The 26,253-nt window shown below is 38.3% G+C and overlaps 3 protein-coding genes across 4 annotated transcripts in view; 2 read left to right on the forward strand and 1 right to left on the reverse strand.

Moving 5' to 3' along the window:
* The window catches only part of LOC309493750 (B-cell receptor CD22-like), a 61,665-nt gene extending 36,853 nt beyond the window's left edge, over positions 1–24,812 (forward strand). For both annotated transcript variants that reach the window (XM_082162976.1, XM_082162977.1), the window contains 8 exons: positions 11,457–11,804; positions 11,903–12,151; positions 22,293–22,547; positions 22,669–22,756; positions 22,950–22,989; positions 23,863–23,940; positions 24,015–24,081; positions 24,228–24,812. In XM_082162976.1, the coding sequence (XP_082019102.1) occupies positions 11,457–11,804; positions 11,903–12,151; positions 22,293–22,547; positions 22,669–22,756; positions 22,950–22,989; positions 23,863–23,940; positions 24,015–24,047 (1,091 nt within the window). In that variant the 3' untranslated portion in view covers positions 24,048–24,081; positions 24,228–24,812. The remainder of the gene's footprint in view (positions 1–11,456; positions 11,805–11,902; positions 12,152–22,292; positions 22,548–22,668; positions 22,757–22,949; positions 22,990–23,862; positions 23,941–24,014; positions 24,082–24,227) is intronic.
* LOC309493727 (uncharacterized protein) lies at positions 15,550–17,942 on the forward strand. Its single transcript, XM_082162940.1, has 2 exons — positions 15,550–15,753; positions 16,300–17,942. Exons 1-2 carry the CDS (start codon positions 15,663–15,665, stop codon positions 17,697–17,699), a joined length of 1,491 nt encoding a protein of 496 aa, XP_082019066.1. The 5' UTR covers positions 15,550–15,662; the 3' UTR covers positions 17,700–17,942.
* LOC309494736 (uncharacterized protein) lies at positions 19,234–22,148 on the reverse strand (the record flags this gene model as incomplete). The annotated part of the gene is made up of 2 exons (XM_082164148.1): positions 21,175–22,148; positions 19,234–20,757 (listed from the first exon to the last, which is right to left on the reverse strand). Exons 1-2 carry the CDS (start codon positions 21,496–21,498, stop codon positions 19,234–19,236), a joined length of 1,848 nt encoding a protein of 615 aa, XP_082020274.1. The 5' UTR covers positions 21,499–22,148.
* Positions 24,813–26,253: the final 1,441 nt, after the last annotated feature.

The following is a 26,253-nucleotide window of genomic DNA, read 5'->3' on the forward strand; positions in this document are numbered from 1 at the left end:
AGGACAGGACCGCTCGTCCAGTTATAACATTAAAGTCTATTGTGCATGTAGTGCTGAAATAACTATATTTTGCTCAATTTTCAATCGATTTTCAAACGGCTTGGTGTGTCATAAACGTCAGGGATGCGGCTATTTAACTGCATACTTGTGAAAAATTATAGCCACAAACGGCATCAGCACAAATCATAGCCACGTTAATAAGGTTTGTAATAAACCAAACCGTTTGTAAATCCGTCAAGAATTCAGCAAGTTACGAGCATTTTAGTTGGCGTATGTCACTCACCTTCCGTCCACAGCAGCAGGGAGCAGCAGCGCAGTCTCCTGACCTAAGATGGCCGCCAAGTGACGACACAGCTGACTCCGCCTTGAGCCATCTAGCCTTTCTATACATGTCTATGGGAATAAACATATGGCAGGACTTTTACTTTCTGACCCCTGGACTTTACACCTCTGCCCATAGAGAGGTGTTGACCATTTTGATGATGCTTGCAGTTTGCCGAGTTCTGCTGTTCTCACGCAATGAATGTTTAGCAATTTTTCTCTTTGTGAGAAAATGTGTGTGTGTGTGGTGTGTGTGGCGTGAGAGTGTGTGAAAAGTGTCGATTAGAGTCTCAGGCTGAAAGTGTGACAGTTCACAGCCCTGCTCTAGCACTAGATCGTGAATATGTTTTGCTCTTGTTCTCGGAAGTGAATGTGTATATGTTAAATATTTATATTGTCATATTCCATGATTTACAGTTTTTCTAAATTGCTAAAACACTAAACCCACTTCTCTGAACCAAATTCTCAATAACCTAAACCACTTTGTCAAATAAATCACTCTTTCTGTAAAACATTAAACAAGTTCAGGAAGTTAAAACACTGTTTGCAAATCTCATGCACTCTTTTTGTAAAACGCTAAACACATTCTCACTCATTAAAACACATTTCTCACTGTGATGCACTTATGTTTCAAAACACTAAACACAGGCAGGCTAAAGTTAAAGGACAAGTTCGGTATTTTACACTTAAAGCCCTGTTTACAGATCGTATCTGATGAAATAGAACGGTTAAGATTAACATTTGGACACATGCTCCTGTCCCGAGAATTTTAGGTTTATTTCGCTTTGTGGACCTATTTTGCCAAACGCGTCACACCCGTGATTCTTCCGTTGAGAGCTTGAATAATAGACACTCCAGCCCAGTTGGTGGCGATAATGCACCTTTGCCAATTGCAAGCAAACCACGGGCATTTCATTGAATACACAGAAGAAGCAGAAGAAGAAGCGGCGGAGTAATACCGTAAAGGTGCTGCGGTTTCAAAGCACGTCCTATACAAGTCAATGGAGTTGGACAAAAACTACGATAAAACCTGTTGGAATGCATATTTTTCAGCGATTTTTGAGTGAACATATCAGTGAACACCCCTGACCACTCGGTGAGTTTCACGTCTTTGTAAACGAAAGTTTAATGTGTTTTTAGGAAGGAATTTTCCAGTGCACATAGACAACCATTGTGGGGGTGGGGGGGTAAAGCGAAATAAACCTAAAATTCTCGGGACAGGAGCATGTGTCCAAATTTTAATCTTAACCGTTCTATTTCATCAGATACGATCTGTAAACAGGGCTTTAAGTGTAAAATACCGAACTTGTCCTTTAAGCACAACTACACACAGTTGTCATCGTTTACACACAATGGGTCTAATTCATGAAACATTCGTAAATATACGAGTAAATATGTGAGTGATTTGCGCGTAAAGAGACCTTCCCGAAAACTCTTCTCCTGATTCACAAATACTTTGTTGTAGCGTTTATATGCCCACGTATAAATCTAATTAATTATTATTCATAACGAATTATGATCAATAATTAATCATTTAATTATTTTCAGAATTTACTGTAGCAGAATCAATAGTATGATTAGTCTATCAGTTCATCCAATGAACAGAAAGCATAAACAGTTATTAAATTAAGAACTAAATCCAGGGTAAGCATAGGTACTTAGATCGAAGTTCAAGACAATAAATTCGTAAGCAGATAACACAAGTAATCTCTTTGTTCAAATACAAACAATACTTTATTGATTATATACTAACACATAAAACTAATATCTAACACAAACACACACACACACACATTCATACGAGTTGCAGAAGGAAAATGAGTAAGGAAAGATTAAGTTTTAAGAGTGAGTTTAAGAGTGAGATGATGAAATCCCAAGTTTCTATATGTACTATAAGACATGACCTGGAACGAACCATCAATCATTAATTTAACCCTTCTATCGTTTCTTAGACAGGTTATTCAGTTTATATCAATACACCAGTTCAGCTTTTAGTCTGGAGGTACTTGCTTGTCTTTGCTTTTGGGGATTCCCTTTTGTTGTGAAAGGGGTTTTCCCGGTCCGTTCATTGGCTGGTGTCCTTGTGCCTGATGTCTGGGGCGGCCAGTCACGTGGTGTGCTGGCGGATGAAAGTCTTTGTTTGAAGCTGGCTTTGCCGTCGAATCGGGACCGAAACTTTGCCGCAAGAGACTCACAACGGAAAATAAAGGAAAACTTAGAAAAGAAAAGACAACTTAGACGAGAGTAGTAAGATGGCTTGAATAAAGCTGTTGAACCCGTTCTTTTGATCTTAATTTGGGTTCTTTGTCTCTGCGTTTACATGGTTACTCGTCTGGTTTAGATCTTCATCTCCCGCTGCATTTTTGGTTCTGCACCACACTTCTTGAGAGTGATAGCAGAGAGAGAGCACAGAGATCGAGAGAGCACAGAGCTCGAGGGAGCACAGAGAGACAACTTTGTTTCGGGTCTAAGATTTTAAACTCAAAGTTTGTCCAACCTCCAGGATGAGTTCTGGCCAATTAGACACTGACTAAATTTAGGAGGTGGCATTCTTTTCAGTTCTGATCGTAAATTATCTTATCTGGGGGGGTGTCTGTTCTCTCGCTCTTAAGCAGAGAGAACAGAGGCCACAGTTTAGACATGATTTCCAGAGGTGGGAGTAAGTCACTAAATTCAAGTCTCAAGTCAAGTCCAAGTCTTAACCCTCTGAGGTCGAGAAACGCGCCGACGCGTTTTGCTGGATTTTTTTCACATAGCAGCAACATAAACTTAAATTACTCCATCATTTATGGTTATACAGAAAAAAGAAATATAAAAAAAGAATCTGTGATATTTCTACTTTTGTATGTGTCCACTTACAATCAAATCAAAACATTGTGCTTTTGTAAAATAAAGAAAATAAACAGGGTGTGCGTTCTGCCTCTCCGTCGCGGTGAACTTTTTTTTCTTGAGCACGTCTATAAACTGAAACATAACTCAGCGAATCCTTCTCACACATTTATGAGCCATATACCTTTATGCACATTTAAGTGTGTACTTTTAAATGATCGGATTCAAACTGAAAACAAATATTCTCTGTTTAAGTAATTTGTATAAAACCAACAGGATGTCCAGTATCTCAAACGCTTGCTAATTATTTTTTAATTCGACACGCCCACTCGCGCAAAAGAGATTCACATGCAAATCTCCACATGGAACGCGAACGCCCTCGTTACCTCAAACACAAAACACTTCACAAGTCTCTGCTTTTCGTCGAGTTTGGAAGACACGTCTGAGCTTACATTGGATTTACCCCCAGAAGAAGAAGAACGCGATTTGAAGACAAGAAAGATGTAAGGTAAGAAATTCTTACTTATTAGTTTATGGTATTGTTGCATAAACTTCACATTGTAGTTGAACTGTTGCTAGATATATGGTGAATATTATACTATTTAGACCCGTGTTTACTGTTAAATACTGTTTGTGGATATCTGCTCAAACATAGATATGTATAACCATAATGTTTAATATTTTGGAGCGCGATCGCGTTTGAATGTATCATATTTTGGAGCGCGCTGTGGGTTTGAGTATCATATTTTGGAGCGCGCTATGGGTTTGAATGTATCATATTTTGGAGCGCGATTGCGTTTGAAAGGAAAAATGCACCAAACATTAGGCTTTATGTTTTTACTATTATCTCATTTCATATCATCATAACGAATGGAAACATTTGAAGTAACATGTGATAATCAATATATTTTTCTCTAGCGTAGTTGTTCTTGAAATCTTTTGGAAGATTTAATTTATTGTTATTATTATTTTATGCAGCACTGTGTAGCCTATGCCTACAAGGCCTATATTCATGTTCATTATATATTGTTGGAAACGTGTGTGTGTGTGTGTGTATTCTGTGAATTTTAAAAATAAATTTTAACCAGAAAAATCTAAAATCTATTCCCAAAATCGTGCAGCCCTATAGTTTCTCTTGATATCAGTATGTTCACAGTTTTTTTCTTTTTTTTTTTCTTTCAGGGACCAGATGCAACTGAGTCCTGCTGACTTCAACATTCACATGAGTCTCTGTACATGAACATGGTAAAGTGAAAATCAAACACCTTGGAAATGAAAGGTATGTTTTTAGGAATGGCACAAAGGTCTCTGTCTTTGGATCATTGTTTTCAATGTGCTCTTTTGTCATTTGTATTTTTGGATTGTGTTGTGTTGTAAATAAATCCAAACAATCTAAAAGCCATTCTTTTTTAAATCTCCTCATTCTTTGTGCAAGGTTGCTCAGAATGACAGGGCCTGATCGCTCCTAATAGGGCAGTTAGGGGAGTGTTTCTTTGTCTTTCTCAGGTGTAAAAGCTTACATATTCATGAGATGATCACGCCTCTTCGCATATGGCTTAGAAATTTTAAATCAATATATTGTCTTATCTGAATGAGCAGTCAGGGTGATTTTCACATAGTTTTGGAGCAAATATTCTAGGCTACGTCATACAATTTTCTAGCCTGGGTGCCAGCCCGAACCCCGCCCACAACATGTTTTGGTCGGGAAGTTCGGTCTGGACTCGCTCCGTTGAGGAGCTATTATGCCCGAACAAAAATTGTTCGGACCAATCAAATTGTCAGGGCGGGCTTTATACGATGATGGACAGATGAGCAACGGTAACGTAATCATCCACGTCACCAAAGAGCGCTTGATTTGAATTAGTTTACAACAAAGACGACTGCTGCTGGAGAATTGAGATTTCACGAGTTCACATTTACAAATAAGTTAGATAAAATAAATGCGTATATAAGATTTCATACAAATAAGTCGATAGAATAAATGCGTATATGACGTGCTGTCCGAGGAGAGGGCTGTGGGCTCGGTAGCCATACTCCCCCGTATTCCTGGTTGTGAGAGAACAAGACAAGAGTGAGGATTCGGGGTGGTGGAGGGATGCTGAAAAACTGTCAAGGAGTGTTAGGTAAGTTGACAGAGTGAATTTGCTTCCTCATGCTGATAGATAGGGTAACGTTAGTCATGGTATTGTTTGATGACAAGTTGATATTGTATTGATTATTTGTACGTGCTCCTCCCGAACTTTGTTTATGAAACATCATGTGTAGATTCCGCCATCGCGTCTGTTATAGAAGATATCGACAGCGCATTCATTTTAAAAGAGGAACAGAGAGCCGCGACATTTTGTTGGTTGAAAATATGAATGAAGAACATGCGTCATTTACTCCGTTGCTCTGATTGGTTGTAGGTCTATCCAATTGAGTGCAGAGTTTTTTTTTTTTTTCTGGTTCGGTTGAGACACACCCCATAATCAAATCTCTATGGAGAAGTATCAGACTCACATTCTGACTAGAATCTGAGTATGACGACGTCAGGCTAACAATTTTCAAAAGTCTTGTGAAGAAATAATCAGTATGGGTTTCATGGCCTTATTTCAGTGAGAATTTTTTTTTGTATTTTCACAAACCACGCATAAATGTCATTATCTCAAAACTACAAACTTTTACATACATGCTGCTGATATATTATTGTAGCAGAGTTTGTGCTAAATACAGTGTAATTAGACTTTAGCCATGAAAATGTCACTAGTAACAGAAAAAAACACAAATGTCAGAGCATGTCAGACCACCTCCAGGGCCCAGAAAACAGCTCAGACCTCAGAGGGTTAACATTGCAAGTCAAAGTCAAGCCAAGTCATTCTGTTGTAAGGGTCAAGTCAAATCAAGTCAAGTCAAGTCAAGTCATACTCTTTGTCAAGTCAAGTCAAGTCGCAACTTAGTCATCAAGTCATACCAAGTCACACACAGGCTCGTTTTACAAATTTTTTAACTCTGGGACTTTTATTTATTATTTAGACACAGAGGGCTGATGGGTAAAAAAAACTAAAAAAAAAAAAAAAAAAAAAAAACTTGTGTGTAATACATAAAATATCGTTAGGAAGCACATTAAATGCTCTAAAAAAAATAATAATTAAATGACCACAAGTAAACAAGAATTAATAAAACTATTCCCATCTTGTGCTAGCCCTACATAGTTATTTTGCTTTGATGTCCTCTATGAAAGTGTAAACGAAACAAAAACATTAAAAATGTCAATTTAATCCAATTAGGCCAACGTGAACACACTCAAAAAAAAAAAAAAAATGTCTAAACATAAGATTTATGTATTTAAATTGCATATAGAATTTCCATCCATTTGGATTACATAGTTTTAACATAAACCAATTAATAATCTGAATGTAATTCATATTTTTAAGTCATATATAAATGAAACAGATAAGATTTATGTAATAGTACACAGAAAAACGCCCATGTTAAATTAACACTGCTCAGTGTTCATATGTGTGCACACTACAGAGTTAAAGTACCATTGAAGCAGTGTTGAAGTTAATGAGATAATTAAGTGATGATTGATCATTAATGATGAACACCTGCTGTTAACAAGCAGAATCACTGAAGAACAGAGAAACACAAGAACTACAACTGACTTCAGCCACAGTCTTAGATGAAATCAACTGAAGAGAAAAGAAGACATTAAATCTGTGAAGATCTCAGCAGAGGAGGATTAAACAACTCAAACAGCTTTACCAGCTTTATCTTAGAAACACACAAGTATAGCAACCAAAGAAAAGTTTACATTAAAGAATCAAGGGTCAAGAGTCCAATTAAAGCAAATGCTAACCACCATCATGGTGACTTTAAAATACAACTATTGATTTCATTAAAACGGATATTAAATTAAGTCAGTCTGGTTAGTAATAGGTGAAGCTGGTAAAGCTGTTTGAGTTGTTTAATCCTCCTCTGCTGAGATCTTCACAGATTTAATGTCTTCTTTTCTCTTCAGTTGATTTCATCTAAGACTGTGGCTGAAGTCAGTTGTAGTTCTTGTGTTTCTCTGTTCTTCAGTGATTCTGCTTGTTAAAGGTAGGGTAGGTAATAATTTTTCCCAAAAAAAAAACGCCAAACGCTCAGGCTGGAACAAGACGCATTTATTACCTGAGACGAGTGGAGAGGAAGGAGCGCAGTACATACAGTGACATCATGTCAGAATCACATGTAATAAAATACCTAACTTTATCACTATGAATATAAACAAATAAGATTTCTTTTAGTACTCACTATCAAGCTAGCATATCGATAATGGTAAAGTTTCATTCGGTAACGAGCTATATTTATAAGGCAAAACTAAAAACAGGTTGCATTGATACACGTTTTTCCATTACCATCAGTTACACTGCGATGAAGATGAATTTCGTGTAAGATTCATAACATATACGGTGTTTTGCATGTAAGAGTTTCCATGATGAAAACATTGTTGACTCTAATGAAGACTAACGTACACTCCGAGTCCGGAGACAAGTACCGCATCGTCGGCTCGAGGACAGGTCCGGGGTTGAGGTCGAAGCAGAGGAGGTCGTTCAAGAGTGCGGGCAGGGTCCGAGGAAGTAGTTTTTGCCTTGTTTGCCTTCGCTGACTGCATATGCAGGTGCTTTGAGCTGAATATTTCCGGGAACGGTGACATGTGATGAGTGCACGCAGGGCAGCGCGCGCAGTGGGGCTCGGGGCGGGCACGAGACATGAAGGCATCTGATTGGTTCTTTACATTCGCACCGAATGGCAGTGATTGGTCAGAGTTTTTACTGTCCTGCAGCTGCTACAGAGGTCTGATTTTTTTCATTCCTTTTTCTAAACACATAATGTATTGACTACTATCAGGATGGAAGGACCATTTCACCCAGTATAAAAAAAAGTGTTTCTGAACAGGATTACCTACCCTACCTTTAACAGCAGGTGTTCATAATTAATGCTCAATCATCACTTAATTATCTCATTAACTTCAACACTGCTTCAATGGTACTTTAACTCTGTAGTGTGCACACATATGAACACCGAGCAGTGTTAATTTAACATTAGAAAATTAGCGTTTTTCTGTGTACTATTACATAAATCTTACCCGTTTCATTTACATATGACTGACATATATGTATCACATTCAGTTTATTAATACAATTACATAAATCTTATCTGTTTCATTTATATATGACTTAAAAATATGAATTACATTCAGATTATTAATTGGTTTATGTTAAAACTATGTAATCCAAATGGATGGAAATTCTATATGCAATTTAAATACATAAATCTTATGTTTAGACATTTTTTTATTTTTTTTTTGAGTGTGTTCACGTTGGCCTAATTGGATTAAATTGACATTTGTAATGTTTTTGTTTCGTTTACACTTTCATAGAGGACATCAAAGCAAAATAACTATGTAGGGCTAGCACAAGATGGGAATAGTTGTATTAATTCTTGTTTACTTGTGGTCATTTAATTTATTTTTATTTTAGAGCATTTAATGTGCTTCCTAACGATATTTTATGTATTACACACAAGTAAATTTTTTTTTTTTTTTTTTTTACACATCAGCCCTCTGTGTCTAAATAAGAAATAAAAGTCCCAGAGTTAAAAAATGTGTAAAACGAGCCTGTGTGTGACTTGGTATGACTTGATGACTAAGTTGCGACTTGACTTGACTTGACAAAGAGTATGACTTGACTTGACTTGACTTGACTTGACTTGATTTGACTTGACCCTTACAACAGAATGACTTGGCTTGACTTTGACTTGCAATGTTAAGACTTGGACTTGACTTGAGACTTGAATTTAGTGACTTACTCCCACCTCTGCTGATTTCTAATTAAAAGAAGATCAAAACATATTACACAGATTTCATTCCAGCCAACTTACTAGTGGTGTTCGTAAGATAGCATTGATATGAAACAGTACACACTTTCAGTCACACACCTATAATAATTATAACAATTACATGAATTATATGGGATCAAGGCATATTAAATGGACACATATATCGTAGAAACACATAGAATGATGTATGATGTTTATAAGTCCATTGAAAATTGTTACTGAATGAGTTTTATGTATACTGTAGGAAGAATCTCAGTTTTCTGGTTTAGAGAGAAAAGAATTCTGGTTTGTTCATTCAGAGGTCCTTAAGGAGGAGGGGGTCAGGAATGTTGTGGGGGGTTCAGCAACATCTGCTGGTATCGATCCGTCTTGCAAACTATCAAAGTTGACCAATAAAAGTCGTTGGTCCGCAGACTTTCTGGAGACTGTGAATGATTCATGGCTCTGGGTTGGGTAATTTGAATCTGGAATGTGAGGATTCTTGTGTGAGACCTTGGTCTCTGTCTTTCTCTTAACCAATCAGTATTTGGCAACAAAGCTAGCATTGACCAGTTATTTCGTTAGTGCTGGGGGCTCTTCTAAATAGTCAGATTTAGACTGATGCCGGATCCGATGGCAAGATTGATGATGATCATGAGACGTTCTGAACAAATCTTCCCCCTTCATTCACGAGAAGCAGAGAGTTTGAATTAATCTTCTGGAAGAAGATAAGTCGGTGTTTGGTTCATACTTGCAGTCGTTACATCGTAAACGTCAGATGTGATAGTGAAATGTGTGTGTGTGTGTTAATGAATTCCAATCAGTCGTAAATGGGACGGGCGTGCACGCTCATTCTCAATTACCATAAATCCCGCCCATTAAATCCGACTGACAACTATATATGGGCATCATATTATGACACCAAACGAAGGATTTCAACATGTCTTCTCAAAAGCGAATGAAAAAGAGAAATTTCTCAGATGCAGAAATTGAAGTTTTATTGTCAGAAGTTCATTCAAAACGCCACATTTTATTTTCAAGCGTAGCCTACATAGTGGCGTATCAGGTCCTAAAAAAAAGGAAGCTTGGCAGCATAGATGCAGTTAATGGAGTTTCATCTGTTAATCGAACAGTCCCAGAAGTGAATAGAAAATGGTTCGACATGAAGCTTGACTGCAACACTTGTGACTTGCGGACTTGAGTTCCGTTTGCAGATGCTATTACTGGCTCCCATAATAAAAGTAAAAAGAAATGTGACGTATGTAATTGCTATATACAATATTTTTTCAAAATGCTGTGTAAATATGTATACGATTAAGGTGAATTAAAATGCAGCCTTATTAATGAGCAAAACGTTCGGATGTTAAACGCACTATTTACACATGGCTGGGAGCAGGTGTAGATTTCTTTCATACCAACTAACATTTGGAAAATACGAACATTTTAATGAATCCGAAAATTTACGCCAGAACCACTTTACACACGATTTACACAAAAATTCGTTCTGCTCGTGTTTCATGAATGAGACCCAATGACTCAATTGTTCACACTTATTTTTAATGATGAGACCAAACCAAGTGTACAAAATACAAGACAGTTTAAAGTTCCTAAATTGACTCAAAATGTTGCATTTAATGTTGAGAACAACAATGGATGGAAACAATATAAGAGGGAGAGGAGGAAGAGTGTGTGTATAAGAGGAGGAAGAGTATCTCTCTCACTGACCTTGATTCTGCAGTTGCTCAACTCTTCTGACTGTACTTTACAGTAACATGCTTTTCATTTACAGTTTTTTACTGTAACCTTTTGGGCTTCTGCAGTTGGTCACTGTATTTCACAGTATGCAAATGCTGAATATACAGACATTCCATACTATACAGTATTCAGTACAATACTATACAGTACTTGCAGTGCATACAGTATTTATTCTCCTCTCCACTGTCAGGTGTCAGTACTACTTTATTACATAATTGCAAAATTTGTTTACTTTCTTACAGTAAATAAATAAATATTTCTCCTGTAACTGCAAGCTTTGGATTCTGTGTTCTCCATTTTTCATGTAGTGTCTAACGAATGATCTGTAGTGTTTATAATATTGACTGATGTGTGTAAGATCTGAAAGCATTGTTTGATTTTGCCAGAAGAGTCAGAGATTCTCTGAATGAGTTTTGAACATTTGCTTTTGTGTTTAAGGTTTTGAGAAAGTGAGTGATGGTTTCAAGAAATGTGTTTTAGCAATTCAGAAAAACTGTAATTGTGCAGCTTGTTGTTTTTGGCTGATTTCTTGGTTCTCTCTTCACTCCTCTGTCTTAAAGTAATTCACACCGAGATTATTCATTTACATTTATCTTATAAGTCCTGTAATGAGTCCCTGTTTTCAAATAGTAATAAAGTATTGTCATGTTTTCATGGCCCAATATAACAGATAAAACAACATTTACAGTTTGATGAATTCTGTGTTTCAGGGGTTTCTAGTGCTGGTTGGGGTGTGAGTTACAGTCCTTCACACATCTGTGCACTAAAGGACTCAACAGTGATAATGAGATGCACTTATACATACCCTACTGGACATCAGATCATGAAAGTGTTCTGGAGCAAAACAGAGGTAATAGATTATGAAGAGCCTCCAGATCTGTCTAATGACCCTGAATACAGTCAGAGGCTTCAGTATCTGGGAGATAAACAGCAGAACTGCACCGTCAGACTGAGTCATGTGAGACTGAAGGATTCACACATGTACTATTTCAGATTCATCACTAATATAACAAAAGGAAGATGGATTGGTGATCCTGGAGTGACTCTTAATGTCACAGGTGAGTTTGATGAGGTTTATCTCTTCTTCTGTGCATTATGTTGAATAATAATCAGTGTATGACAGCAGCACTAGATATAATGTGTGTGTTGTGTTCAGATCTTCAGGTGGAGTCTCCTGAGAGAGTGACAGAGGGAGATTCAGTCAATCTGAGATGTAAAAGCAGCTGCGCTCTGACTGACAGAGCAACATTCATCTGGTACAGAAACTCACAGCCATTAACTGAGAGAAGAGACAGAAACAATGAACTCCTGCTGCAGTCAGTCAGAAGAGAGGATTCAGGCAGATATAGCTGTGCTGTAGACGGACACACTCACATCTCTCCTGCTGTTCAGCTCAATGTCACGTGTGAGTACAGATTGACTTTTCAAACATTACAAAGAATAAATATCTGAATTTATGATTTATAAAAATGTTTTAACCACTATTTTTAAGACTGCCCCTCCCCAACACCCGTGGGACACTTGCCATTATACATTTATAACAATAATATCTTAGTCTAAACCTAAAGTAATCTTGACAAACTATATAGCATTTGAAAGCGTTCAGACTGTAGTTAAGATCACTCAATCCATACACTGTAAAAAATTTCTAACCTCTCCAAGTCAAAATTTTCTAGTGACTGGTCACATCTACATTTTTAAATTGGCCCAAGTGCAATTCTTGTTGCAATAGTCTGTCACTCTCCTCACCAGAGGAGTCTGGATGTCATCTAGTGGAAAAGTTTGGTATTGCGCTAAAAAAAATCGTATTGATTTTCATTTTCTTTCTATTAGATATCAACCTAAAATTTGTCTCAGAATTTATTCAGATATTTAGCTTTTGATTTTCTTGAAGTTTTAGTTGAATTTGTTTTGGTAAAATATATATTTTATATAAATATATATTTTACATTTTCATAAACTTAAATTTTCTATGATGCTTTTTGTAAAGTTTTTTTACATTTATTTATATACATTTAAAATATGCCATAAATCCTCCAAAAACTGCACAGATGTGGAGTAAAAACATTAATAAAAAAACTAAAAAAAGTTTTGTACTCAAAGTTAAAGGGTTATTTATTTACTTATTTTATTTATTTATTTATTTATACCATCATAGTGAAAATGGCAGAACAGTAACAAGTAGGAACAGCAGTGATTGACTTCTCTGTGTAAAGCCCTCTCCTTCTCCAAGGGTGCGGGGGATCAGGCGGTTTACACAAGGCGCTGGAAGACAGTATTTCTTAGTGATCCCAATTCATCAGTCACTGACATAACTCATAGTGACGACTGAAGGGGAACGTCTAGGTTACTAATGTAACTCCTGTTCCCTGAAGGAGGGAAGGGAGCCAAGGTGAAAAAGACATACAATTAAATATATTAAAAATGTACTTGAGTATGTTTTTAGTACAATACAAATATACTTTAATGCATTTTAATACATTTAACAGTACGTCTTTTTCAACTGGGAGAAGTTACGTCCCGTTGCCGTTGAGCACCACTCGGCTCCTCTGGGGAAACTTGATGAGTGTCTCTGATCGCTTCCTTTATAACCACAGCACGGGGTGTGGGTCACGATGCAAATCTCACTCGACAATGTCCATTGGACCGGTTCTGTTAAAACTCGATGATGATGATGATGATTATGATATGTTCTCAGGCGCGATCCTAATTTGTCAGTCATGCAACGTCTCGGTTCCCTCCTTCAGAGAACAGGGGTTACATTAGTAAACTAGATGCTAGTATAAATATATTTTAATTTTTTATTGAAATTATTGCTAGGGACAAATTAGTGGTCACTGATTTGTTAAATAACAAATAATATTCTATCCTTGCAACCTTCCCTTGAATCCTACAGGGGGTGGAACTGAGACACGAGGAAAGGAAACGAGGATACACAAATAAGAAATGAGAAGCGCTCTATTTGTATATTGGAATATTCTTGATCACTGGAGCGTCAACAGCTGCGATCAAGGGATCTGCCCTTATGTTGTTAAAGTTTGGTTATTTGAGAAATTCATACATAAAGATAAAGCAATAAGCCCTGTTGATATATGTTTGATATACAATTTATATAAACTGCAAAGGTAAAGCATAAATAAAAATGATGAAATCTCTAAACAAATGTAACATAACATGTATATGTATTTTTTCCTCTCAGTTTTTGCAGTTGCACTATATATACATTCATTGTAAATTAGGAAAAGTAAAAAAAATTAAATTAAAAAAAATCCTCAAACTTAATTCAGAACTTGGTAAAACATTTGTCTGTATTTCAAATGTTTCAAGCCTCTCAAATTTTTGTCTTAAAGGTTGGGTAGGTAGGAATTGTCTAAAAAACTTATTTTCCAAATTTGTTTAAACTTTATTTATATATCAATACATAATTAAAATGTAAGTACTCTGAAAAAGAAAGTATAAAAATCGAGTGTCTGTAGACCTCTCACGACTGTTTTAAAGACAGCTCATTATTTCCATTCACTCCACCCCCTCCCTTCTGGGCTCCTTCCAAAGCCACGCCCCCAAAACACATGAACGCGCGACTCCGACCGCTGAGCTGCAAGACGCATTATTTACCCGAGACGAGCGGAGAGGAGCGCAGTGCATGCAGTGACATCATGTCAGAATCACATGTAATAAAAAAATCTAACTTTATCATTATGAATATAAACAAATAAGATGTATTTTAGTACTCACTATCAAGCTAGCATTGGTAAAGTTTAAAGCTGCAGTAGGGAGCTTTTAGAAAACGTTGACTTAGCCTGAAAACATGCTAGTAACGTTAAACATGCAGGGACACTGATGACGGCGGATAAACAGTTATCGCACATTCACTGGTAGGGACGAAACATCAACAATATGCTTTACATTGACTATGGCCTGCCCATACTTTGACTACAAACTTGGTCCTCAAATCATTACGTATTTTGCAATACATGTAATGTAACTTCATAACGTTGCACTCTTTCTATAAGTTATAAATAGCTAGCAAGATAATAATGGTAACGTTACAGTATCTAAGTAATTATTCTAGCGATGTGTAATGCTAAATAAGGTTTGCTAGTACATTATTTCAGCAACATGACAAGCCAGTGAATTAGCAGGTTTCTATAGAGCGCGGGATCGTGACGTCAGCGGATCACAGTAACGCAAGGCATTGTGGGATTTTAGGACACGGAGGTTACGGGAGAAACGTAGAATAGCAGTAATATTAGTATTTGAGGCATATTTTAGAAGTAGGCTAATTCAGTTTAGAAAAACGACAGAATGGTGAACGCATGTTGCATTGTAAGTAAGGGTTAATGCCCGACGAGGTGTCCATTATCAGGTATTAATGGACGACGGCGAGGCGTGAACCGTCCGACGCGCAGCGCAGGACGGTTGCCTCCGCCGAAGTCCATTAATACCTGACAATGGACACCTCGAAGGGCATTAACCCGCTTATACCATGGTCACTTACGAAAGAAAGAAATATTTAATCAATTAATAATACTTTAATGTGTTTTAGAGTAAAAATCGTGAGGGTTTTTATTTATTAAGTCGAGCGCACTATTTAATATCTCCCGTATACAGGCGTTGCCAAGCAACAGCGACCCGACCGCAGCAGTTGATCAGTGAGTTTGAGCCAGCGCAATCATTTAGAACTGTCATCAGGCAAATTGACGGGACGCCTTTCCTAGGTGTACATTATCACTTTTTAATGGACACCCTGCAGCCAATCAGAATCGAGTATTCACCCAGACCATGGTATAAACTGTCATAATCGTTCTCACGATCGGCGTGGAAAACGTACAATAAATGGAGTACGATTTTTCAGCTTTCCCGCTTGGAAAAAAAACAATGGAAATCAAGTTGCTGAGCTAACAAAGAGGCGTCGCATGGCATGGGTAGCAGCTGTAAGACGGACAAACATCACCTTCAGCAACATTTCCCGAAACATGTTTGTGTGTTCACGGCATTTTCACACAGGTAAGTTATCATTACAACACCTTTAACTGTTATGTGGTTACCGCTAGCTGCCCATAAAAACTTAATTTTGTAGCTAACTTAACGTTATGCAGCCAGCACTCGGTTGTGCAAAGTTAGCTAGTTAAACTAGTTGCAACCCAACAACCGTACAAGGTAGGGCTGTAACCATAGACAGTATATGAAGGCTGTAACTTGTTTAGCTTAGTTGAGTTTCATTTTATAGTTATGCAGCCAGCTAACTTTAGTTGTGCAAATTTAGCTAACGGTAACGTTAGTTAAAACTAGTAACAACACAACAACCGTAACATTAACTTCAATTACGAAAGAGTAGTAACTAGATAACTTTGCAAAACTAAGTTAGCTGGCTGCATAGCTATAAAATTAAGCTATAAAGGAAGGAATCTCTATAACATATGTAACTGTTACATTATGTATCTGTAACCGTTCATCCGATCAACTTTAAACTTGAGTGTGAAGTTATTTGGATGAGCAGGTATCCAGACAACTGCAAGCACAGACTAAGAAATTCTGTTTTGTTTTTTTCAGGCAAACCAGCCTATGAAATGCTGGAGTGTCATCCCGACTGGGTACCGTCATTACACCTTGGCCACACAGAAGTCAAAACAACACACACACAGCGTTTTAACCGGAGGACGAAGAGACAGCAAGCTGCACAGAGGTCACAGGTGGATGATGCTGCACCTCCAGATGAAGCTGCACAGAGGTCACAGGTGGATGATGCTGCACCTCCAGATGAAGCTGCACAGAGGTCACAGGTGGATGATGCTGCACCTCCAGATGAAGCTGCACGGAGGTCACAGGTGGATGATGCTGCACCTCCAGATGAAGCTGCACAGAGGTCACAGGTGGATGATGCTGCACCTCCAGATGAAGCTGCACAGAGTTCACAAGTGGATGACACTGCACCGGAGGATAACAACAGAGAACAGCAGGAATGCAGTTTTTGTAGCCACAGGTGTGCCGAAATTAACCGCTTGCTGAAGGAGAACAGGATACTGAAGAAAGAGCTCTCCCAAAAGAAGATGGATGAGCATTTCTTTAAAGATGATGATGTGAAGGTAAAGTACTACACTGGGCTTACATGTTTTGCTGTTTTGATGGGCGTGCTGCAGCAGCTTCTTCCTTGCCTGCCACAGACTGTCCGAAAACTTTCGCCTTTTCAGATGCTCGTCTTAACTCTGATGCGCCTGAGGCTGAATCTGCCAATCCAGCACATTGCACACATCTTCTGCATAGACCGAAAGACTGTTTCCACCACGTTCAGAGACACCATAGCTACAATGTTTACACACCTTAGCCCTCTGGTGCACTGGCCTGAGCGACATTGCTTGCAAGGTAGCATGCCACATCAGTTTGTTGAGGCTTTTGGCAATCGTGTTTCAGTTATTGTGGACTGCTTTGAAATTAACATTGAGAGAGCATCAAATCTGAAAGCTAGAGCACAGACATTTTCTCATTACAAACACAGGCACACCCTCAAGTATCTTATTGGCATTACACCACAGGGAGCTATCTCTTTCATTTCCAAAGGGTGGGGAGGTCGTGTCAGTGACAAGCATGTGACTGAAAACAGTGGCCTTCTAAATAAATTATTACCCGGAGACTTGGTGTTGGCGGATCGGGGATTTGACATCAGGGACAGCGTCGGATTTATGTGTGCAGAAGTGAAAGTCCCTGCATTCACAAGAGGACGCTGCCAGTTGGATGCAAAAGATGTGGAGGAGACAAGGCAGATAGCTCACCTCAGGGTCCATGTGGAGAGGGTGATTGGATGTGTACGCAACAAGTACACCATACTAAGTGAGACGATACCTGTGAGCATGGTGCTCCCATATGAAGACGAGGACATTATTTTCCTTGACAAGATTGTGTCTGTGTGCTGTGCGTTGACTAATATGTGCCCTAGTGTTGTCATGAAACCATAAAGTTACAGTATGTAGCCTACCCCACATAACTTCACCTTCAAACACCTTCATGTTTAACTGCTTCTTTTTTCTATTTAATTTTTTCTTATTCTTTACATTGTTTTTTTTTTTATTGTATTGCCTCCTTGAAATGTATTTTAACTTTTAATCTGTAAGGTGTCCTTGAGTGCTATGATAGGTGCCCACAAATAAAATGTATTGTTATTATTATAAATGATGGAATAAATGATGGAAAACTGTCAATTCTAAATCTTTTTATTTGTCACATAACATGAACTTAGTGCAATGCTGAAGTAAATATGGTAAGTAAATAAGTAATTATAACAGGACCTGCACAGTAACAATGTAGTGCAAATATAACAAGTATAATAAATAACAGGCACTTATGTAACGATCACCAGCTGGAGTGCCCTTGAGAGCCACCAGAGGGCACTCCACATAAGACTCTCCTATTCACTCACAAACTACAATTCCCATAACTCACTGCCTGGACTCATCACTTATCACTGATCACATTCACCTGTACCTCATTCACTGATTGTATTCACCTGTCTCATCCTGTTAGTCTGTCTATTTATACCATGTTCATTCATTCACTCACTGCGAAGTCTTGTTGTACTGTTAGTCTGCATTTCCGAGCATTTTCCCTGGTTTCTTGTCTGGTTTTTGAATATCTCGCCCTGGTCCCTGGATTACTCTCTTGCCTCTGGTCCCTGCCTGTTTTGTTAGTTTGTTTCTTTATTTGTTTGTTTGGACTGCCTACCTGTGTTTTGACCTTTTGCCTGTACTTTGGATTACGCCTTTGGATTACCCCTTCAATAAAAGCTGCACTTGGATCTTAACCTTCGTGTCTCGGAGCAGTTCATGACACTTATAACAGGACCTGCACAGTAACAATGTAGTGCAAATATAACAGGTATAATAAATAACAGGCACTTATAACAGGACCTGCACAGTAACAATGTAGTGCAAATATAACAGGTATAATAAATAACAGGCACTTATAACAGGACCTGCACAGTAACAATGTAGTGCAAATATAACAGGTATAATAAATAACAGGCACTTATAACAGGACCTGCACAGTAACAATGTAGTGCAAATATAACAGGTAAAATAAATAACAACTTGAACTTAGTGCAATGCTGAAGTAAATATGGTAAGTAAATAACAGGACCTGCACAGTAACAATGTAGTGCAAATATAACAGGTAAAATAAATAACAGGTAAGTAAATATGGTAAGTAAATAAGTAATTATAATAGGACCTGCACAGTAACAATGTAGTGCAAATATAACAGGTAAAATAAATAACAGGTAAGTAAATATGGTAAGTAAATAAGTAATTATAATAGGACCTGCACAGTAACAATGTAGTGCAAATGTAACAGTATATAACTTCAAGAACTGACAACATGTCATCATAAAAAAAGGCACTATGTACAAACTATTCACAATCTATTGAACAAAGAAGTGTTTGTTCAGTATTCAATACCGGAGATATAAATACCAAAACCTGCTTGTGCTCCACTATTTCAGTTCTGTGTGCATGAGGCACAGAGCCACGGCTCACTAGCTGAAGGGGCCTGACTGAGTCCGACACAGCTGAGGTGGAACCACTTTATTGCACAGTTTTCATTGTCGCAAGCCACCATGTCGTCCTGGTCTTCAGGGCCTCTGCAAACGCACCAGAGTTGGTTTGTATTCTGCAGTGTCTGTGTTCTTGGCCTTTTTGCGTGAGCTTGCTGTAACACGGTTAAAGGATGCGGAGTTGTGGAGGCTGCTCGGGTGTAGTGGCAAGCCACAAGCTCAGGTAGAGAAACATTGAGGAAAAACTCCCGTGCCTTTGTCAGAAGTGTTGTCCAGAACTCCACATCTGGTAAGATCCGAACCACAGCACAGTCTCGCTGCGTCCACACAACAAAGTCACAAAACCCTGACCCGGTGACGAAAATCTGAGTTTGTGCCTGGCTGTAGTACTTGTGTTTCTTCTTCAAGTTTAACTTCCCATCAGTTAGCTGAAGACAAAAGTCGCTGTCATCTGTACAGGCCTGCAGGATGGAGTTGTTTTGGTGCTTATATGTGCATTTGATTTCCAGACATCCTTTCCCACAACATGTGCAGTGAATGAGCCCATCAGGTGATGCCCCAACCTCCGGAAATGATGGATTTATGATAAACCCACATTGCTCCACTTTCAGGTTATCATGCTGGGAAGCTGTCAGTGTGACATAGGTCTGCCTTGCTTCTTCTTCGTGGTCTATCCCCCATCTGATGGCAGCTGTGGATGCTGTTTTTTTGGGGCAGCACACCCTCCTCACAGTTGACAAAGCTGGTCTGGCAACACTGGTGGACAAAACGGCATGGATGTTGGAAGCTGTTATTCTTCCTGCTCTTGATGTGTACCAGGCAGGGGATCGATGCTGCTGTCTTGTCTGAGCTTTCACCGCAACCACCTGTGCCTCTGTTACTGCTACCATGTGTGTGAGGCCCTCACAATGCTGCTGCAGGACAGACAGTTCACATCCATCCTTCCCCGGGTCACGAAGGTGCTGTAGGGACTTTGGGACTACACATGGCTTAACAGGGTCTGCATAATTTTGGTAGTAGCCCTCCATTCCAGAAAGGCAAACAGCCTTACTATGAGTATGTAAAATTTCAAGTAGAGGGGACAAGTTTGAAAGTGTCGTTGTGTGTCCACACGGAGTTGTGCAGCCAATACGAGTCCGTATCCCTGACATTGTGCTCTCTCCACTGATGCACTTGTCAAGCGCCCTCTTCTTAGCTGCGCCAGAGGAGAAGTCAATCTTGTAGCCCACCTCTGCTTGGACCTTGTCCACACTACTCGGAATCATCCAGTAGGCTGGAACATCAGTGACTGTCTTGGTACCCCGTATCCGCACTGCTACTTCAATCTTAAACAGGAGGGCCCCGACATGTGTGCAAGACTCCGCTATGCCAGCCATGCATGTGCAGTGTGCACACTCCACTTGCCCACTGGTATTGAGGATCACCCATGGCTTGAGTGGAGGTTCATTGAGGCGTTGAGAGTGCAAAACCTAAGACATAAATAACACTGATAAGCATAAAATGAATTATATGTATATATATATATATTCAAATTGCCTTCACTTCACATTTACACACCAGTGAAAATAGTTGTAAGTTCATAGTCAAATCTCCAGTGTATTTTTTGTAGACATGTATTTTTGATCTCTTTACTAGTTCTTTATTTGTGTTTATATAATAAACTTGATTCTGATTTAGTACAGAAACTAGTCTAGAACAGTGCAAAAACAACAACAACAACAGCGTTTCGCCTGGAAATTACATTTAATAAAAGTAAACAACTTAACCAAAATGTTTCCTACGTAAAAAAAAAAAATTATATACGACGCAGAGTTTACCTTTGCAGTGTTGTTGTTACGTTTAGTATGGTGACAGAAAGGTGTGTCTGGTGCGTGGTGATTACCTACCTTTGTGCGAACGACGATTTTCTGGTCGTCGAGTTTGTAAATCTCCAGGTCCTGAACCCAACCATTAGTAAACTGGTGATGGGCCTCAAGAGATTTATAATTTCGGAACTGCTCAAATGTGTATGCGCTCACACCACAAACAAGGTAAGAAAACACGTCAGGAAATGTTGTTTGCGGTAGCTTGTTCAGATCAGTCGACCACTCTTTGTGTTCGTACGGATCGAGCCCGTTAATTGCCTTTATTTTCTCCAAGTAGCGCTCCTTTGCTTCCTTGTTCAGCTTCTCTCGGTAGATAACCTTGAGCTTGATCTTCGCACGGTCCATGTGTGTTTGTTTACCTTTTTTCTTCTTCTCTATACAACCTCGTTTGGAAAACAAAGAATTACCGCCACCAGCTGCCTCTAGGAGTTATAACAGCCGTGTCATAAAAGATGGCTGCCGCTACCCAGAATGCACTGCGTCATGACGCAGTTTCCCATTCTCTATTGTTGCTTTGCACAGTGCGCGTGACATTTTATCTGTATGCTATGCGGCTAGAGTTTTGACACTGAGTCAATGGGCTCCGACGGGCTTGTTTATCGTCATCGGTCTTTTTCCGTTTACCTGTCTTTGTTGTATGAGCTGGTGCCACTCGAGAAATTGGCAGTTTTGGTTGTTTGTCCGCCATTAGCACAGCTGCGCGGCACATCGGCTATCTTGATTTTGAACGACGGTACGCGCTGTGCGAGAGAGGGGGGTGATGATCAGCGTGTACACAAGCATGATTGACACTGCTAAGACACTCCTCCTGGCTCTGATTGGTTGTTTCTTACCGGGAGCGGTGTATTTCTGCAAATGGCAATAGGACCACTGGGAGGAGCCTGGGGAGCTTGATTTTTTCACAGATTATCTGTCTCATATTCTACTGTCAGGACATAATGACAGTTTTAACAAATATGTAAAAAATACATTTTTTCAGAAGTTACCAACTGCAGCTTTAATAGTTTTTCCTTGTTAACTTTTCTGAAAAATTAAACTGGGATGTTTGCTGAAATTGTCCCATAATAACCAACTGCAGCCTTTCCTAGAACATTTTCCACCAGCCGTCTCTGATAAATACTTTTACCTGACATCTGTAGATCCTCCAGTGAAACCTGTGATCTCCATCAGTCCATCTGGTGTAATAGTGGAGGGAGATTCAGTGACTCTGAACTGCATCAGTGACTCAAACCCTCCTGCAGAAATCAGCTGGATTAAAGGAGGAACGATTGTAGGATCTGGAAGAATCTACAACATCTCAAAGATCAGCTCTGATGACAGTGGAGAATACAAGTGCAAGTCCATCTATGAACATGGAGAGAAATACTCTGATGCTGTGGCTTTGTGTGTCATGTGTGAGTTTTATGAATCATATTCTGTATTTTAACCACATACTCCTGCTTACTTTCTTATCTGTCAGTATATTTTGTCTGATCTAGTCCTGTTAAACATTGGTGTGTTTTGTCTGTATTTCAGCAGTCAGATGTTTCTCGTCTGTAACTGTCGGTGTTGTTGTCGGTGTTTTACTCGGTGGAGCATCAGGAGCTTTTGTGATGTACATTTGGTAAGAAGTTCATTTAAAAAAAAAAATCTACTTCTCTATTTATGAAGAATTACTGTATTACATTTAGGTTAAGTGTAACATTTAAAGCGGTAGTGCGTAAGCTTTGCCTCTTTGTCGCCATCTCTGTTTGAATCCTGAAATTGCAGTTATTTACAGCGTTAAATGTGTTGTTTATTCCTCTTTCTTCTGACAGTCTTACTAAAAGGATGAACAGAAGATCTGCTATGAAGGAGGTGAGATGATCTCAATTATTCACAGTGTTTTCCTGCAGAGATTTTTCCTACAGCCGCTATGAGCCGTACACAGATATTAAGAGTATAAGACACACGAGTCTCGTGACCAAACACCCGATTCTTCAGTTCTAGATCCAGTAAAACCCTCTAAACATTACATTTAAAAAAAGTGTTCTTTGTCCAAATGGCATGAAACTTTGTACGGCTCTCAACCCTTTCTAGATCTACCAAACATTTTTTTTGACTGATATCTGTTTTTATGTTAAATGAAAAAAATTGTCACACTCGTGGTCTTTGGGGTCTCCAGAGACCCCAGGCTATAACATGTAAGTTTGTAACAGAATAATAGTTGTTTTTTTGTTTTTTTTACAAATGTAATTTGACTCTATTTATTAATGTTTTTACTCCACATCTGTGCAGTTTTTGGAGGATTTATGATATATTTTAAATTTGTATAAATAAATGTAAAAAAAAAAATATAATAAAAAATAAATAAATAGGTTTTTATACAAAAAATCTCCATAAATGAAATTTTGAAATTTGGGTCTTTTATAAAGTGAAATTTACATAAAAAGCTGTTTTTGTATAAAAACCTACTTAAAAAAAAAACAAACAAAAAAAACATTTTTTTATTTATTTATATACATTTTAAATGTATCATAAATCCTCCACAAATGTGGAGTAAAAACATTAATAAACAGAGTAAAATGACATTTGTAAAAAAAAAAAAAAATATATATATATATATATATATTATTCTGTAACAAACTTACATGTTATTGTCTGGAGACCACGAGTGTCACTCCAAACGAAGACCATCAGAGGGTTAAAACATGAACTCACAATGTGTGTGTCCTTCTGTCTCTCCTGTAGATCTCTGATCCCAATGAAGACACATATACAGCTCTTGATCTCAAGTCCATGACCTCTGACCTGTACGACACACTCACAGTAAGTGAGACGTCAAAGTCAGATACTCCATCACTGATGATCACATGACCGATCTCTCGCTCTCTTTCACACAGACCGTTGATCGCAGACCTCCTGAAGACTCTTGATCCTCAGAGCTTTTCTAAACATGAGAATCCATCAGTAAGTGTCAGAACCTGCAGCTCTTCTCAATATAATCAATAAAACTCTCTTCAGTATAGTGTGATTGTTTTATGTATCTTGTGAAAGGTTTTATAATGTTGTTGATGAACTTCAGTCAGTCTTTCTTCATCTTATTGTTTGTTCAGATCAACAGGAAGATTCTGCAGTGAGAGGCGGAGCACAAATGAACCAATCCTGAGCTCTGTGGGCGGAGCCACTGATGATTGACAGGGATCATCAGTGATGAGTCTCAAAAGTTTAATTTCTGTATAGTTTATGAAACATGATATAAAAGTGGAATTAAATGAAAGGTAAAAGCTGGTGAATTGTTATTGTCTAAATATATGTTAAAATTAAGTCAAAACACCTAAAGTGATGTTCAGTTGTGGCAAACAATCTATGCTTTCTCATTTTACAACATTTTCCTGCTTTTAAATCATAATTGATCATTTTATTCTGATAATGGAATTCATTCACAATGGAAAATGTATCTTTTTTTTTTTGCTCTCAAAGTGCTCAATATAATCAGCTTCTGTTATTCTGTCTTTTGTGTTCCTGTAACTCTCGCTTTAAATGTTTTTAAGTTGTATTTGTGATCATCTAATATATACTTGTACAAACCTTAAGGGCTCATAGATCCTGCAGTATTAATATATATAGATTCTCACAAGCTACTTATTTGGTATTGATTCCATTAAAAAATATCAATATTAAAATTGTTAATGAGAAAACATGGGTTTCTGCATCACTTTTATTTGTTTTCAATACTTTTTTTCATGTTTGCTCCAAAATTTGTTGGTGTGATATGCCTTTAAGTCTAATTTATTAATTTTTTCTAAAAATAATAATAAATAAAAAACATACCAATTTGAGAAATAACTGGTTTTGACATTGGCATTGTTAAACCTGCAAGAAAAAGTATTGGTATTGGATCAAAATAAAAAAGTTTGTAATCGCCTATCCCTAACAATCCCTCAAACTGCCACCAGAGGTCACATCTCCTGCGTCTGACATCAACCTCGATGAGCCTCACCTGTAAATCACTATCATTCATCTTCATTCTTCAACAAAGAAAAAGATCATAATTTTTTGTTAGTTTTAGTTCTAGTTGTCTTGTTGAAGGAGAGGAATTTACAGTTAAAGACCAGGACCAGATATGATGAATGAAGACCATGAGTCAGAAGTGCAGTCAATTGATGAAAGTTTTCCTGAAGAAAGTTTGCAGTTTCATCAGCAGAATCAGCTTCAATACTCAGACAGGAGTTTGTAGGCTGTTCTGCCGTACATTCCCATTTTCACACCAATTATCCTCTCACACAATCGCTACGTCATCGCGTTGTCTTGTTTGTTTGCGTTTGTTCAGTGTTTCGGTAGTGAGTTTCGGTAGTGAGGCATGGCCTAAGCCAGCTCACGCTATTCATACAGTGTGTTTGTAGCATTCAGTAGGAAGAAGCAGTCAGGCAACAGGAGGTGACAGTAACTGTAAGTGTTTTTGTATCTTTTGTTTCTTGTATCTTTGTAAAGACCAGCGACTCTACCTGCGCAACTCCACCGAGCAAGGACACCGACAAGGCACTTGAGTATTATTTTTCTTGTTATTTCCTTCCTTCTTCTTCTACACAACTTGTTCTCACTATGTGCTTCCAAATCCCTACTATTACTAACACACGTAAATCAAATGTCACACATATAGCAGTGCAATCCTAACAACCTGCATACTTTTCTTCAAGTACATTACTTTCTTTTTCTATCAGTCTCTGGAATTGCCAGTCTGCTGTAAACAAAGCTGATTACATATATTTCTAGTCATTCAGGTCTTAGGGTTAGGGTTAGGGTTAGGGTTAGGACTGAGACCTGGATCAGACCAGAGGACACTGGCACACCGGCTGCCTTCTCCACTAACTTCACTCTCTCGCACACCCCTCGGCTGACTGGAAGGAGAGGAGGTACTGGTCTGCTCATCTCTAACTCATCTCTGTGTGACAACATCTCTTCTGAATTGCATTCAATTACTATCACCAGTCCTATTGAAAATCCCTTTAGTAATTGTTTATTGTCCACCAGGTCAGTTTGGCAGTTTCTTGTGTTACTCTCATTCTTCCCTGAGGATGGTAGTCCTCTCGTAGTTCTTGGAGACTTCAACATTCACCTAGAAAAGCTTCAGGCTGCTGA

This window comes from Leuciscus leuciscus, assembly GCF_965113295.1.
Source record: "Leuciscus leuciscus genome assembly, chromosome: 3".
NCBI lineage: Eukaryota > Metazoa > Chordata > Actinopteri > Cypriniformes > Leuciscidae > Leuciscus > Leuciscus leuciscus.

Excerpts from the sequence above, each read along its gene's own strand:
- LOC309493727 (XM_082162940.1), top strand. The coding sequence starts at position 15,663 with ATGGCATGGGTAGCAGCTGTAAGACGGACAAACATCACCTTCAGCAAC. Across the intron at positions 15,754-16,299 it reads TTCACGGCATTTTCACACAG|GCAAACCAGCCTATGAAATG; the intron begins GTAAGTTATCAT and ends TGTTTTTTTCAG.